Source organism: Microcaecilia unicolor, chromosome 3, assembly GCF_901765095.1.
Source record: "Microcaecilia unicolor chromosome 3, aMicUni1.1, whole genome shotgun sequence".
In the NCBI taxonomy this organism is placed as follows: domain Eukaryota; kingdom Metazoa; phylum Chordata; class Amphibia; order Gymnophiona; family Siphonopidae; genus Microcaecilia; species Microcaecilia unicolor.
The window spans coordinates 163,942,679-163,959,669 of NC_044033.1; the positions used below are offsets into that span (position 1 = coordinate 163,942,679).

At 41.5% G+C, this 16,991-nt stretch overlaps 1 protein-coding gene across 1 annotated transcript in view; it reads left to right on the forward strand.

Moving 5' to 3' along the window:
* The window catches only part of LAMA2 (laminin subunit alpha 2), a 1,107,608-nt gene that overhangs the window by 819,165 nt on the left and 271,452 nt on the right, over window positions 1–16,991 (forward strand). The window contains exons 34-35 of the mRNA XM_030196530.1: window positions 8,157–8,299; window positions 14,055–14,153. Coding sequence (XP_030052390.1) covers window positions 8,157–8,299; window positions 14,055–14,153 — 242 coding nt within the window. The remainder of the gene's footprint in view (window positions 1–8,156; window positions 8,300–14,054; window positions 14,154–16,991) is intronic.

Below are 16,991 nucleotides of genomic sequence, written 5' to 3' on the forward strand. Positions count from 1 at the left end.
ATCAAAGAATCTTCAATTCTTTTCCTCAAGTGCCTACGTTTGAACAGGAAGTAGAAAAAAATCCTACTATTTACAACAAACCCCCATGATATTCAATTTGCCTCAAGCTAAAGAGTTGTTTTAAGTGCTTGCACCTAAATGCTGGAAATGTGTGCATAACTACTTGTAGCATTCCACAAGTTACGTGTGTAAATATCTTATTTTCCACATTTATATCCCGCTTTAACCAAAGCAGGTTATGATTGAGCCTGAATAATTTAAACAAATACATGCAGAACCACGTCAATCCACATCTCCAACCTGCATCTATATATCCAGCAAATCAAAAAAAGAATTTTTGAGTCCAGCTTGAAAATATCTCTGCAGAGAAGCCTTCACAAAACAGTGAGTTTTCAAATACTTTTTAAAGAGACATAAACTGATAACTAAATATACAATAGAGGAAAGAGTATCCTCTGCTAGTACTGCAAAATATAAACTTAGGAAAACACTTTTGAATGTAAGCATATATGTCATTAGGAGGAAAAAGCCTCAAGAAGCACCTCTTTGTTCCAAAACAGTGTCAAGAGACATAGGATTTTTTCATCACTGGTAAAAAACCTCCTCGTTAATAGTGTGTAAAAAACCACCTGATTCAACACACTCTTGAAATTCAAGTGACAACAGTATCAATACTACTACTACTACTACTATTTAGCATTTCTATAGCGCTACAAGGCATACGCAGCGCGCTGCACAAACATAGAAGAAAGACAGTCCCTGCTCAAAGAGCTTACAATCTAATAGAAGGTACTTAGCTTAAAGAATTGAATCTTATCGTTGTTCTGACTCTTCTTTTCCCTCCTATTCTTGATGACCGTGGTCAACGTTGGCCTCCGTTCGCCGATGCTTTGTCAGAACCACTGGTCAATCCACAAACTACAACAGGAAGAAAGAGAGGGAAACAATGTGTGCATCAGTCAGTACAACTTTCCTGATATTTATCAACGTGTTGCTTACAATCCATTCAGTTTGCCGACGGTTGCAAGAAGGGCAGCATTAGAAAAAATGGCAGCTATTTATATCTTTCTTGACGTCACACGCTGTCAAACAGCCAGCCAATCAGCATAATGTAGAGGCTCTGAGTTTCACTACTACTACTACTACTATTATCCAGCATATTAAGCTAATCACTGTCTTTTCTTATAAAAAAAATGGTTCCACTCTATTTTGCCATTTAGACCAAATGGAGCTAGTGTGTTAAGATGAAAAATCCATTGTTGTTCCTTTCTTAGGAGCCCCCGATGGCGGTCAGTCCCACTTGGGCTAATACAAATCTGTTGTAGAACTACACATTTTAATGTATCAAAACCATGCTGGAATTCCACACAGTGTATAGTGAGTGGCATGGTGGTCTTTCTGGTGTTCATCACACTCTTATGCTCAATCAGCCTCACATAAAGTTGGTGAGAAGTTTGTCCCACGTAGAGCTTCCCAAAGGGACAAATAATACAATAACTCACAAATTCCGACCTGCAGGAGGTGTTTATACGTAATGTATATTTTCTTCCAGTAGAAGGATTTATGAATTCAGACATCTCTAACATCAAGTGCACATCTTGCATTGACCATAACATTTATGGTCCATGTATGCAGGGGAGGCTGATCATTTCCATTTTAAGAACAGAGGGGCATAACATTTCTTTTAAATTCCTACCTCTGCTGTAAGCCAGTCTCAAGGTAGATTCAGAAAAAAGTGGTATTGTCTATAATGTATTCCAGTGGTTTTTAATGATCTGTGCTACCTTCCCAGCTTGTGTGGTATGCTGCAGCACATACGTATGTACTCCCACTTCGACTTCATCAGGCTTCGACCACAGTTGTAAAAGCAGCTCTCTATTGTTAAATTTAGCTCTATTTTAAGCCTTCTTAATGGTTTTCTTTGGGTACCCTCTATTAACCAGTCGCTCACGTAATTCTCTTGCTTGCTGACGGAAGCCACTATCATCTGAACAAATCCTGCGATATCACAGAAATTGCAAAAATGGAAGATTGTCTTTTAAAGCTTTTGGATGGCAACTTGAGTAGTGCAGGAGCGTGTTCCGGTCGGTAGATTTTCTATGTACAGAAGTATCAAAATGGCCAGACCTTTTACGCACCTTTACATCAAGAAAAGTCAGCTCATGCAGATCAGAGTTAGTCATTGTGGATATCTTGATAATCCAGTTGGTGGGTGGTTCCTAGGACAGGTTCGAGAACCACTGCTCTAGAGTGTTCTATCCCAGGAAAGGGTTTCATCTTCTGAATTACTTCTAGCTTTGATATATTTGAATTAATGTCTATATCTTATTTTCCTGCTGTATGAATATTTGCCCTCTGGTGCCAGTAGTAGGCGCTAAGTGCAGCTGTGCTAATTGTGACCAGGTTCTACACACACTAATGCGCATGTCCATGCATTAATTCCAGAGGGCATGCTGGTCATGCCACACCCTTTGCACCTACCCCCGGATTCTATATATAGAGCACCAAAATATGGGCGTGTACCTAAGATGCGCAAGCAAATTAATTGTTTAACATGCTCAACTAGCAATAATCTGGCACTAACAACCAATTATTGCAGTTAATTGGGCACTTTGGCATATGCTGAAATTTTGGAGTGGATGGGATTTTTCAAGTTTGCACTCCTGGGAGTTCAAGCTCTCTAGAAAGTTTTGGAAGTAAAGCAGCAAGATATTGAACACCACCTGTACCACATTGAGCTTAGTTCAATATCAACATACATTCAAATTAAGAGTCCTGAAGAAGGCCCTTGTGGGCTGAAACATGACTCATGTCGAGTCCTGGATGGTTATAATAAAGGTATTAGTTTGGACATCGTCTGCTGCCCTATTCTTTGTCACCCTTGATGTGATTGCTTCATCAGTGTGTCTAGAAGGGTCACTGTTCTTCGGTTTTCCTACTGGGTGGGAACATACAGAGGGCGATCTCATAAACATACTTGTCCTCCTTTGGAAAACAGGTTTGAATTTCAGGTGAACAACGTTTTAAGGCTCCTTTTACTAATTTGCAGTAAACGCAAGCATGTGCTTACCGCTACTTAAAAGGGTTACTGCAGGATGCACTGAGGCGTCCCGCAATGAATTCCGAATGTGCACGAGTAAATCACATGCTAAAAAATATTTAAAACATTTTTCTGGAGTGTCTAGGGGTGGAGAGTAGGCATTTCTGCGCTACATTGCCTCATGCTACCTGATTAGTGCAGGATTAATGTGTGAGCCCTTACCGCTTACAAAAAATGTTTGATAACGCCCGTGCACTAATGGCAGCGTTCAAAAACTTTTTTACACACAACTTCATCAAATATGTTTGTGTCAACAACATCCAGAGCTGAAGAGTAAGGTTAATACAATTATCAATTCACTGTGAATCATAAATTCCAAAAAAATATTAATTTAATTAATGAAAGAAGGAAAAAGACCTCAAAAGTCTCAGCTCAGAAGCAAGTATCAAATCTTAGTGCTGGCACATCACAGACTCCGATATTATCATTGGTCAAAAACCCTCCATATTTTTAATTTAATCAATCTTCTATCTACACTCAATAATTTCTTCTGTTTCTTCAAGTTTTATTTTTTTAGTGTTATGCATATTGTCAAAGGCTGCACCGTGATATACAACAATTAAATGTATATGAAGTCACTTAGCTGTTGCTTTACCCAACGGGGCTCTCCGCATTAGCGTATGGCCATTAATTAGGAAAATGGAAAATCTGCCATTTTCCATCTGTGGTAGCAACGGCCTTAGTGTGCAGGAAAAACCCAGGTAAGGGCACCCTAAGGCCATTTTCTACCACAGCCTTGTTAAAGGTTCCCCCTGGAACGTTGGGAAAATGCAGAGTGACCAGAAAATGTGCACATGTCCTGTGGCTTTGTTCAATGGTCAATTTGTATTTAGTGACCTTGTTCTGAAAATTCCTCCATCTGTAGCTACTTGTATCAGCATGTCCTTTTATGTAGTTATTAATGCTTTTCGAGTGTTTTTCACATGTTCCCATTTCTGAGGTGGATTTTACTGATGGTAAGTGAAAACAATGTGTTGTGTTGTGCAGTGCAGTCAGTTTGCATGGGAATTTGCAGTGAAATCGCTGTTAATTGCTAACCCAGAGATTTTATATGGACTGCATGATTTACCTATACAAGGAAGCAACACTGCAACAAATGGAATTAAGAGTTGAATTTAATGTGAGATACAAATTTATCCTGACAGGTTTATTACCAAGCCTTAGAAATGTTTAGTCATGCAAAACATAATCATCGTATTGAAATATTGCTACTGCTCCCTTCTATTTCATATTTATGCAATACAGGCATTGTCTAGCCCCATGCCTTGTGCTGGACTGTGCTTCTTCCTCAATGAGATTCTACATTCATCACGGTTATTAGACAAGTGTTAATTCATACCACATGCGCCATCATTATCCCCAGAGAGTTATTTATTCATTTAGAATTTCCATGCTTTGATAATCTGCCCAAATATTTTCCTGCCATGGTTAATTGATTCAGTTTAAATTTGCTTCACTTCCTCCCCCAGCCCCTCTCTCACTTCCCAACACTAATAGCTTCTCATATTAGGAGACGCTGAAAGTAAAGCTTATGGACAAGAGCACTAGTGATACCTTGGTCACCATTCTCCAACTGAAGAAAACAAGAACATTATCCTCACCTAGAGCATGAGAAATGCTGGAAACCAATATGGGATTTATGTGAACCAAATATAGTCCAGAGATAAACATAAATACATTTAGGAATGTTATTAGGCGTCCAGGCAGAAATGTTGCACCTACAGCATTGTATAAAGGGAACATATGCCAGGGTGCCTTCCTGAAATCCCCCCCCCCCCCCCAGAGCTGCTGGACAAGGTTACCCTGTTCTGAGGCAGGCATAACTTTGTGCATATGTATGTCAGTAGAAATTGGCACACTTGTGTGTATAGGATGAAATCTATATAATAGTACAAATCCTGCTCCTGGTATACCCATTCTCTGCCCTTGGGAAGGCTACATGTGCATAAAAGCAAGCACTTTGGGATGGATTCAGTAAAGGTTGCCCAATGTTGGGTGCTCGAGTTTGTGCATGGATCACACATCTACGCATAATTAGGAGTTATGCTAGTGTGCACCTAAATTTCATAGCGCACAACTCCAAAGGGGGCATTGCCATGGGAGGGGCATAGGTGGGTCAGAGGTGTTCCTAGAAATTAGGTGCAATGTTATAGAATGCCTGTATTTGCATGCCTAACTGCCGTTAGTTGGGTGCCAGTATTTACACCAGCCTTTGGCAGGTGTAAGCGCTCACCCCAGAGGTATAGCCAGACATGACATTTTGGGGGGGGGGGGCAGAGTTAACATGGAGAGGCACTAGGCATATAGGCATGAGTAGTGTTTGGTATACTCCTAAATAATGCCTTAGAGTGCACATGATAATGAATTTCTAACTAAAATGTCTGTCCTGCATCAACATAAACAAAATGCACATTTATGGAAACCTTGGAAACACTGACATTTTTAAATAAAGTTACATTATCCCATAACTTAAACTTTACCATTATAGTAGACTTGAGTCTAGTCAACCTTTCAACACACATCACAGTATCCTGGAAAATAATTACTGCAGTGGCACATATCCTTCAACTTTACTTTATAAGAAATATAAAATACCTTATTAAGCTGTATTAATAAAATCATTCTTCTTGTCCTTTCCTCTGGTTCTACTGCTTTCTCTCCTTTCTGAAGCTGACACGAACCAGTTCAAGTCCCTGGAGTTCCTGACAGTGTTCCTTCCACCCACTTTTCCTTACGAAGGAGCAGACAAATAAAGGATTTTCTGCCAAATTACTTTGGACCCCTTTTACCAAGCTGTAGCAAAATGGGGTCTGTGCTGGCGTCGGCACATGTTTTTGACGCGCCGAGGCCCCCTTTTACTGCAGCGGGTAAAAGGTAGGTCTTTTTTTGAGGAAATGGCCTTGTGGCAAGTGAAGCACTTGCCAAGTGGCCATTTCAGGAGGGGGGGGGGGCTCTTACTACCACCCATTGAGGTAGAGGTAAGGGTTCCCGCGCTAACCCGGCAGTAACCGGGCAGTGCGCAGCACTGCTCGATTACTGCCAGATACACACCAGTGCTACAAATATATATTTTTGTAGCGCTAGACATGACAGCAAGCCGGGGGTCGGAACTACCGCCGGGCTACTGCGACTGCCCAGCTGTAGTTCCTTTTTAGCGAGCGATAAGCCCATGTTGGGCTTACCACTGCTTTGTAAAAGGGGCCCTTTGTGAAATAACACTAAATCCTGTAAAGAAGCTTCTCAGAGCCTATGTAGCAAGCTTAACAGCACCAATTCTGAACACACAAATATCAGTAACTGTACCTTTAAAAAGGCAGCAATGAATATACAGAACCACAATATGCTTTCTATTGGAAAAGCCAGACAAATCAGACTTATGGATCTACGCACAAATTACAAGCCATCAGAATCTCTCACCTTGGCCACTCAAAGAACACCGACCAATCCTCACCAATTACAGAATAAAGGACCAAAATTAGTGAAGGAAACACTGAGAAATCACATTCTCTGTAAGCAGTATAGCACAGGAGAAATAAAAATAAAAAGGGATTATCTACTGTAGGGAGCAAAATACAAGATCACTTTCTACCCCAAAATAAAACCCACGAATAAATTATCTGGATACCTAAGAAAAGTTAAAAACTTGTGGGTCAACAGTGAGCTGTATTTTCAAACCCACTGTATCCACATGTAGGTGCACCCCTTCACCCCTTAGGGCTATGGTAGTGGTGTACAGTTGTGGGGAGTAGGGTTTTTTTGGGGGGGTTGGGGGGCTCAGCACCCAAGGTAAGGGAGCTATGCACCTGGGAGCAATTTCTGAAGTCCCTTGCAGTGCCCCCTAGGGTGCCCGGTTGGTGTCCTGGCATGTGAGGGGGACCAGTGCACTACGAATGCTGGCTCCTCCCACAACCAAATGGCTTGGATTTGGTAGTTTCTGAGATGGGCGTCCTTGGTTTCCATTATTGCCGAAAACCAGGGATGTCCATCTCTAAGGACGACCATCTCTAAGGTCGACCTAAATGTTGAGATTTGGGCGTCCCTGACCGTATTATCGAAACGAAATGAAAGATGGACGCCCATCTTGTTTTGATAATACGGGTATCCCTGCCCCTTCACGGAGCCATCCTGCAAGGACGGCCCCAGGAAAACTTGGGCACCCCGTTCAATTATGCCCCTCTTAGGGTGCCTAACACCCTACAATTATCTCTGTTATGTATAGACAAAGGCATCTTGTAATATAATGAGCATGCTTGCTGTTAATTAGCAACCTTAGCAAAGTTTCACTTATAGAGGTTTGGGAGAAGGACAATGCAAAAAAACAAGGGATAGGAATAGCATGTCTATTTTACTAGGTTTCAGGTTTAAGATCTTTACTGATCTCTGCTTTAATGTGTATGTCCATAGTTCTTTCCAGTAACATACTTTATTGGTGAATTAATTAGTGGTATAAACTTTCATAGGTTTTATTTTTTAGCTATTGTTTAACCCAGGGTCATGAGAATACATTTTCGGTTGTTGGGCGGGGGGAACAAGCAAACTGACCTTCATCCCTATCTCCCTTCCACCAAGCTTCCTAATGCAGAGCCCTATGGGGCAAAGGGTTGATTAGGCCATGACAGCTAAACATTTTCCTTTAATATGTAGCAATGCCATACCAGGCACAAGAAACTATCTCTTGTTACATTTTCCCTGCTACAAAAACATCAAATACAAATCCACATTGGCTAAAACTAAATGGTGAAATTCCATCCCTAGGGAAGTACTGATCAGTAACTACTTAACCTTCCGTAAATTTTTGAAAACCTTCCTATTCAATAAATTTTTGTCTTAACCACTCAATGAAGTTGTAATCCAATACTAAATCTAATATTGTTATTCTATTATCAGTTTCTCTTTGATGTATCCTGCTCATTCTTATCATCTATCTGTATCTATAATACTATCATTGTGCTCTCTCTGGTTAATGTGTTAGCCATATTAAACTGGTTTTTAATTCCAGATAATGTGGGATATTAGTACCAATAAATACACATTTTTTTTCTTCTGTATTTCATAGTTTGTGATGACGAATGCACAGGACTCCTTCTGAATGATCTGGATCGCCTAAACCAGATGACTATGAGTGTCAATCTTACTGGCCCACTTCTACCTCCTTATAAATTACTGTTCACCTATGAAAATGAGACTCAGGAATTGAAGGTAAATACATTGTGTATTGATATAAGGAGATCTAGTTGTCAAAGAGGCATCCACACTATTTAGAAGACTTGCTACTCAATTCTTTCTGTAAAGCTGTCCAGTGTTTTTAACATAGGCCCTTGAGAGTTGACCCCTTTCATCCCTCCTGACTTTCACACCCTCATCCTTCACCCTCCCCACAAAAGAAAATGATGCGACAAGATGTAGCAACTGGAATTGAAGAGGGCCACAACTTCATCTGTTAACATACAACCCGATCAAAGTCAATAAGCCCAACCAACCCCCCCCCCCCCAAAAAAAAAAAAGTGTATCCCCCGGGCTTGCCTTTTGAAGTGAATGTTATAGCTGGCCCCCAACCCCAGCATGGCCACTCCTTATCTCCACTGGGTCCTCTTTGTATACAGCCCACCCCCCATCCCCTTTCTGAAGCTCTCCACTTTTCCAGAGGGTGCCTGAGAATAAATGGCTTCATTCAGGATAACATACCTCTACAGTGCCAATGGCCTTTCTGGGCAGGCTTTCAGTTAGACTTCCCATGGGCTTCCTCTACTAACTGGCACAGATTTCTGCCACATGTGTGGTGCATAGCTAGACCACTCCCCCCCCCCCCCCCACCACACATACACACATACACACACAAATAAAGTGGAGTTATCTCAGATTCACAATCCTAGTATGTGATTGACATTGTCCTGAACCTCATTATTAAATAGGTCCAAGCCAACACCTGCAAGATGTTAACTATCAATTCTAATCAACCCTTCCTGGCCCACCTTTGAGTCATTTCTGATAAATTGTGAACCCACCCTATTCCCCACAATCCATTTCCCTAGTGGTAATCACAAAGGGTTACTAATAAATCCATCTTGATCCCTATAAATGAAATTGAGATAGCAGAGCCTTCAGTTTTACCACTAGAAATGGGCACCCCCAAACCATGCTGCTAATTTCAAGAAGGATCTGAGTAGCCACCCACTGTCCTCCAATGCCACCATACCATGAACAGAAAATCAACTTATGTAATACATCATGTGTTCATGGTGTACCATCCTAGTGGCTGGCCAATGCAGACGTGTTGAACATTTCAAACATTAAATGGAGTATCCCATTAGCTTACTCTTATTGAAGTAGAACCTGTCTCAGAATCAAAATCCCAGCAATGGAAAACTATCTGAGTGTTCCAGAAGCAGCCTGAAAGTGGACTTGATGACTGCTTTGGTCATCAATGTCTCTAGTCTCATTCTTCGAACTAAGGCTACAGCTGCATCAAAGGATGCATAACGAACTGAACATAGATGTTTCAGCACAGAGTCATTAACTGATGACCTCGATAATCCCCAGCCTTCCAGGTTTGGAAATAACTGTCAATGAGGAGATTCTCATTTATCAAAAAGGAGGGGCATTGAATGGAGTCACAATGTGCCTAGGGTTACCATATGGCTCCAGAAAAAGGAGGACACATTGATCCAGTCTGGGTTTTGCTTCCATTGAAAGCAATGGAAGTAAAAACCCAGACTGGCTTAATCTGTCCTCCTTTTTCTGGAGCCATATGGTAACCCTAAATGTGCCTCATTTTGATTTTGCTGCTCAGCTTTGCTGCTGCCACCTTTTCAAGGAGTCTTATGGAAGATAAATTGGATGCTCATGGGCCATCTAGCTTACCCATGAATGAATCAGAAAAGCTTGTAGTAGCATTTTGACTGCTTCTGCCCTAGCATATAGATTCAGCCAGGCCTGAAGGGTATTACTCTTCACTGGGGATGTGGCAACTGCACAATCATTCTTGCTTTTGTCCACTAAGAGGCAGGGACAAGCCCTGCTTAGGACATCTTGTGGCAGGATGATTTGCTCCTCAGACTTGAGTTCCTTTATCGTCTGCCGGTGAAAAGCAAAGGCAGAGTGTGAGCATTCCATTTGACAGCTACCGATTCTTAGCCATTATGGGGGAGATTCTCTATATGGCATCTAAAAAAATTGGCGCTGAAATCAATGCCAAATAAGCATATTCTATAATCGATGCCTAGATTTAGGCGCAGTATAAAGAATACATTTAGTTGATATATCAGCGCTTAAATCTACACGCATCCATTTACACCAATGAAAACCTGGCATAAATCCCTGCACATAGAGTTAGGCACACTGGGCCATATTCAATAACTATGCACATAAATTTTGGAATGCCCATGTCCCCACCTATAACCATGCCCTCTTTTGCCTGCACATGTTAGACGTTTGCCGCACTTCGTTACAGAATACTCTTTTTGAGTTGTGTACATAAATTCTAATCAGTGCCAATTAGTGCTCATTATTGCTTAAGTGCTGTTATCAGTGCTCATTAGCTTGTTAAGGTTGTTAAGTTACGCAAATTGTTATAGAATCTGCACCGATATTGGAGCTGATCTCTAGGTGCACTATATAGAATCCGGGAGAATTTGTGGATCCAAGATCTATGCTCAAGGTAATTGGCTTAATTGGTGATAATAATTGTTGTTAACAAGTGCTTAATTAGCAGTTATTAGGAGTTACACACAGACCTACTCTATAACTTGTGCACCTAATTTTCATAGCATGCAACTCCAAAGAGGGATGTGCCAATGGGAAGGGCATGAGCAGGTAAGGGGTATTCTCAGAATCTAAGCGCAATGTTATATAATACCTGCATTTGCACGCCCAACTGCCATTAGTTGGTTGCAAGCATTTACACCAGCCTTTTGCAGATATCACATCATACCCTTCATGCAAAAACTACATAAGTATTGCCATACTGGGACAGACCAAAGGTCCATCAATCCCAGTATCCTGTTTCCAACAGTGGCCAATCCAGGTCACAAATACCTGGCAAGACCCCAAAAAAGTACAAAACATTTTATGCTGCTTATCCCATAAATAGTGGATTTTCCCTAAGTCCAATTTAATAATGGTCTATGGACTTTTCCTTTAGGAAGCCGTCCAAACCTTTTTTTAAACTCTGCTAAGCTAACTGCCTTTACCACATTCTCTGGCAATGAATTCCAGAGTTTTAACTACATGTTGAGTGAAGAAAAATTTCCTCCATTTCATTTTCAATTTACTACTTTGTTGCTTCATCGCACGCCCCCTATTCCTAGTCAGTGGCGTACCAAGGGTGAGGCGGTGGGGGCGGTCCGCCCTGGGTGTCAGCAGGTGGGGGGGAGGGGTGCTCCGCTGGCACCACAGTCCCCACCTGCCTACCACCAGCTCCGTCGACAGACTATCCTTTTCTTCTGCCACCCGGCCGGCACCCAGCGTTTAAAACAAATCTGTGAAGCGCATTGCGTCTGCTCTGCTGTAAATGAAGCAAATTGCCTCGTCGCGTCGGCCCTTCTCTCAGTGTCCCGCCCTCTGATGTAACTTCCTATTTCTGCGAGGGCGGGACACAGTGAGGGAAGGGCCAACGCGATGAGGCGATTTGCTTCATTTACAGCAGAGCAGACGTGAGGCGCTTAACAGATTTGTTTTAAAGACTGGGTGCCGGCCAGGTGGCAGGAAAAGAGGGTCGTCTGTCGACGGAGCTGGTAGGCAGATGGGGACTGGGTCGGGGAGGGGGGAGGCTCAGATGGGAGAAGGGGACTGGGTCTGGGGGGGCTCAGATGTGAGAAGGGGACTAGGATTGGGTCTGGGGGGCTCAGATGGGAGAAGGGGACTGGGTCTGGGAGGAGGGCTCAGATGGGAGAAGGGGACTGGGTCTGGGAGGGGGGGGTTCAGATGAGAGAATGGGCCTGGAGCTGGAACTGGGGTCTGAGAAGGGGGCAGTAGGGAGAATGGGACCATGCCTGGGGCAGATGGGAGAATGGGGCTGGGGCTGGAACTCAGGACTGGTGGGAGAAAAGGGCTGGGGTTGAAACTGGGGGCTGAAAAGGGGGGCAGGTGGGAGATGTGGCCTGGGGCTAGAACTGGAACTAGGGGCAGGTGGGATAATGGGCTGGAACTGGGGGCCGAAAAGAGGGGGCAGAGAGAGAGAGAGAGAAACTGCAGAAATCTGCCTATAGCGGTTACTTTTTTGTGTTTGGTAGAAAATTAGATTGACGATTAGAGAAATTTTGATCTACCTGACAACTTATTTTGGGAGGTTTTTCTACATCAATGATGACTTTTTTTGACCGATCACATTGAAAGGTGGCTATGAGCCCCAATATGGTTGATTAAGGTCTTAATGAGGTCTTTTCCTCCTTATTTTTGAAAACCAGAGATTTTGATTCCTGTATTTCCTGTATGTTTACCATAATTGGCATTTAGAATTGTTAAAAAAAAGGCTGCCATAAACATATTTGTATAGTTATATGGATAGTGGCTGAATATCTCTGGTTATCTGTATAACGATGACACTCACTGCTGTTTATGTATATTCAGTAAAGCCCCTTCTGCAGATAATGGCGCTGAACATATGTAAAATATTTAACTGCTATAGCTGGTATTTAATAATGCTGACTGCAGCATATACATATGAGTGTCTTTGTTGTTATATAATGTATGGATAAATTAAAGGGACTGAAAGTGTGGATTCACAGCAACGTCATCTGTTGCTTTCTTCTTACTAGTTTATAACTGCTAAGTCTTCTGACTAAATAATCTGTGCGTCACAGTATCTAAACAAGACAAAAGATCTGCTGTCAAAAAAATGACTAATAGCCAATAATGCACTGCAGTAGCGGAAAAAGCCTCAAAAAGCTTCTGGGTCTTGAATTGACTTAAAGAAACTATGACGGGTCAAAGGACCTCACTTTCATCACAGGCATAAAAAAACGCTACTGTAATTTTGCTTATACTCAACTTATGATCATCTATGATTTATATTTTATATAAACACCACACTTATCTTTGCGGTGGGTGCTTGTAGCATGAACATACTGGTTTCTTCTCTCTCAACAAGTGCGGGGCCGATGATGGCCAGCGTTTCGCAAGGCTGCTTCAGGGCCTCTAACGCACTATCTAAGGCACCTTATACCCTTGCATTGGCTTTGCAGGCCATCCATCGGTGAGTTGAAGCTGAGCCACACCTGAGTCATGCAGCAAGTCAACCAATATGTCAGCGTTGTTTAGTGCTGTTTTTCCAACGCTGACATATTGGTTGACTTGCTGCATGACTCAGGTGTGGCTCAGCTTCAACTCACCGATGGATGGCCTGCAAAGCCAATGCAAGGGTATAAGGTGCCTTAGATAGTGCGTTAGAGGCCCTGAAGCAGCCTTGCGAAACGCTGGCCATCGTCGGCCCCGCACTTGTTGAGAGAGAAGAAACCAGTATGTTCACGCTACAAGCACCCACCGCAAAGATAAGTGTGGTGTTTATATAAAATATAAATCATAGATGATCATAAGTTGAGTATAAGCAAAATTACAGTAGCGTTTTTTATGCCTGTGATGAAAGTGAGGTCCTTTGACCCGTCATAGCTTCTTTAAGTCAATTCAAGACCCAGAAGCTTTTTGAGGCTTTTTCCGCTACTGCAGTGCATTATTGGCTATTAGTCATTTTTTTGACAGCAGATCTTTTGTCTTGTTTTGTTTAATAGTAAGTCGATCTGCAATCGGGCATATTTATATCACAGTATCTAAAACCAGATAAAGGTGACATGAAACAGTCCTATTGCATGGTAAAGGTTCCAACGGATGTTACCGATGTCTGACACCTACAGTCATTGCACATCCTTTACTGTACAGGTGTTTTAACTCTTTTCTTTATTATTTTTCTGATTACTAGTACCTACCTTAATACAGATTGATTACCATCTTTCTTTTTCAGCATTTATTGTCACCTCAGCGAGCTCCAGAGAGGCTGATTCTGCTGGCACAAAGAAATCTTGACACCCTTGTCACAGAGATAGATGAGCTTTTGAGTAGGGTAAGATGACTATCATGATGCAGTTATAGGATCTGTTATAGTTGATTAATCATATATGAATAACATAGGAAAAAGAAAATATATTTATAAGTAGAGTATAATATGTATATGTAACATTTACAAAGTGAATATATTTCTAAAACAGTGCTCTTGTAAGAGCAATCTGAAGCCCCGTTCAGCACAGGACATCTAGGTTGGAATTGGGATGTCCAAATAGCAGCATTCCCAATTCCCCTAAAGGCTCTGTTGACTGCACAACCTTTTGTAAAAGCATACTGGCAAACACACATGTATTTGCCACTATGTTCATCAGCAACAGCCATTTCACATGTAAACATGTTCATGCCATCACAAAGGCTTTACACATGTAAATACCAGTGACTTCATGTGCAAGTGCCAATCTTGAAACACGCATGTATATTTGCCTCCACTAGCATGGGTAAGTACTGGATTATAAAAAATTACACAAGGACCCTGTGAGAATTGTTTTGATATTTTCCTGCAATGTATTTCTCTAGTTTGGCCAGCAGGTGGTGCATGGCTTTTTCTTCTTTAGTTAACACAGAAAAAGGGGAAGTGCCTGCAATGATGTAGCTAGCTATTTTCAAATGTTGTTGTTCTGGGCTCTGATTGGCCTGGAGTTTGAAGTTACCCAGGAGCTACTGGCTTTTGCTCCAGTCTTAGCCAGGAAGAAAAGAGATTAGGATCTCTTTGCTGTGGCTCTGTGCACAGTTATATGTCCTGATCTTCCCAGGTACTACTTAGAGAGTATACAAATGTTTAGTTAGTGTTATAATTGATCCATATTTCAGTTACCTGTTATTTTTCTGCTGATTGCACCTTTTTCTGTTCATTGTTCTAATTTTTCAGACAATAAACATTCCTTTTAGTTTATTGCCTCTGCTTGTCTAGACTGATAAAGAATCCTGGTGTTTGTGTGCTGGGTCTGTTAGTACTTTCTGGGAACTGTGGGACCACTTGGAGTGTGGCCTCTAGTTACCTAGAAATCACTGGAGATAACTTGAGAGTGGGAGACTTGCCCAGAGGCAGTTGTGACCCAGTCAGTGGAAGGAGGGTGCTAATGTAGAGCACAAGTGGCATGTGGACCTGAGCTGTGCTGGAGATAGACCCTCTAAGTGGCCATGGGGTAGTCCCAGGCGAGTAGCTAGGCGTTTCGTGACAAACCCAAAGTGAAATAACTTTCATTTTTGTACTTTTTGAGAGCTTAAAAGAGGTTAAAAAACCTTGGGGCCCTTTTACTAAGCTGTGTAAGTATCTACGCGCACCCAATGCATGCCAAAATGGAGTTACCGCCTGACTACCATGTGGCTTTTGTGGTAATTTCATTTTTGGTGCACATCCGATACGCGCGTCTGAAAAATATTTTTTATTTTTGGACGTGTGTAATGGACACTCACCAAGTGGCATTTGTCGCACATAGGTCATTACCGCCCGGGTACCGCATGAGTCTTTACCGCTACATCAATGGCTAGCAGTAAGGTCTCAGACCCAAAATGGACGTGCGGCAAAATTGCACGTCCATTTTCAGCAAAAAAAAAGGCCTTTTTTACAGGCGTGCTAAAAAATGGATCTACACGCGCCCAAAACCCGTACCTACACTACTGCAAGCTATTTTTCAGTGTGCCTTAGTAAAAGGACCCTCTTGTTATTTCATGAGGCATTGATAATTAAAAGATACTGAGATAACTCCTGAACAATAGGATGAATGTTGGAGCTGTATAACATGATGGTGATGATATGTATTTTTTTTTGTTGTTGTTAAAAGTGAGACTGTTTAATTGTAAGCCACCTAGAACATTGTGGATTGAGTGGGTTATAAATTTTAAAATAAATAAATTACAATCCAAAGGTAATATTGTACTGAATCTCTATAGGTCAGTGATCATGAATTAATACAAATTCATGTAGTAAAAAGCTTTTCAGTTAACATCCTGATCATTTTGACCTGGATAAGTGTTCTAGGACAACCTTTCCTAAATAAAAATTTATCAAACTTGAAAACATCTCTCTGATGATGGTAACATAAAAGAACTTGAACAGGAAGCTGCACCTAGTTACATAGAAATAGAGGAAGAAGCCACAATCCAGAACAAATCACTGAGAGAAAAGATCAGCAAAGAATATTAGAGGATAGAGGAAATAAAATTGATACAGAAAAAAAGCATTAATGTCATGGAATAAGGTAAAAGCCATTAATCAGTTGACAATTGTGATACTCTTGCGCAGCTTTGGCATTGTAGTTTGGACTTAAAAATCTTGAAAAACTAGATGTGCGAACAAGAAAACTCCTCCATGCCCATAAGGTCATTTATAAGAATCGGTGTATGTTCTTTTAGCCGTAAGAGGAATCATCCTCTTAGATATAGAATTGTTTTCTATGTAGATAATCTATAACTGGGAACCATGATACATGGGTAGTGAGCCTATTCTATAAGAACACTTACATGGCCCCAACAGTAATGAACTGTGCCTATATATTTGGCAACTGGCTAAACTGTAAAGGGGTCTTTTATTAAAGTGAGTTAATTTTTTGTACTTAGCATGCCCTAACTGCAGAAATCAGTGCACATTCATTTCATATGAAATACTCGTTTAAATTTAGGCATGCCAATGTCTATGGAAGGTATAAGTGGGTATGCATAAATGTGGCACTATAGCATGTAATTTACATTATTCTGTCAGTTCCATGCATCAGTGAGAGACATGTCCATGCCCTGCCAATGCTTCTCTCCCCCACCCCCGTGAATGCCCCCTTGCATTTATGCGGTAAGGCTGTTGTGCACAAAAGATATAGAATACCGCTGAGTGCACAGCTAG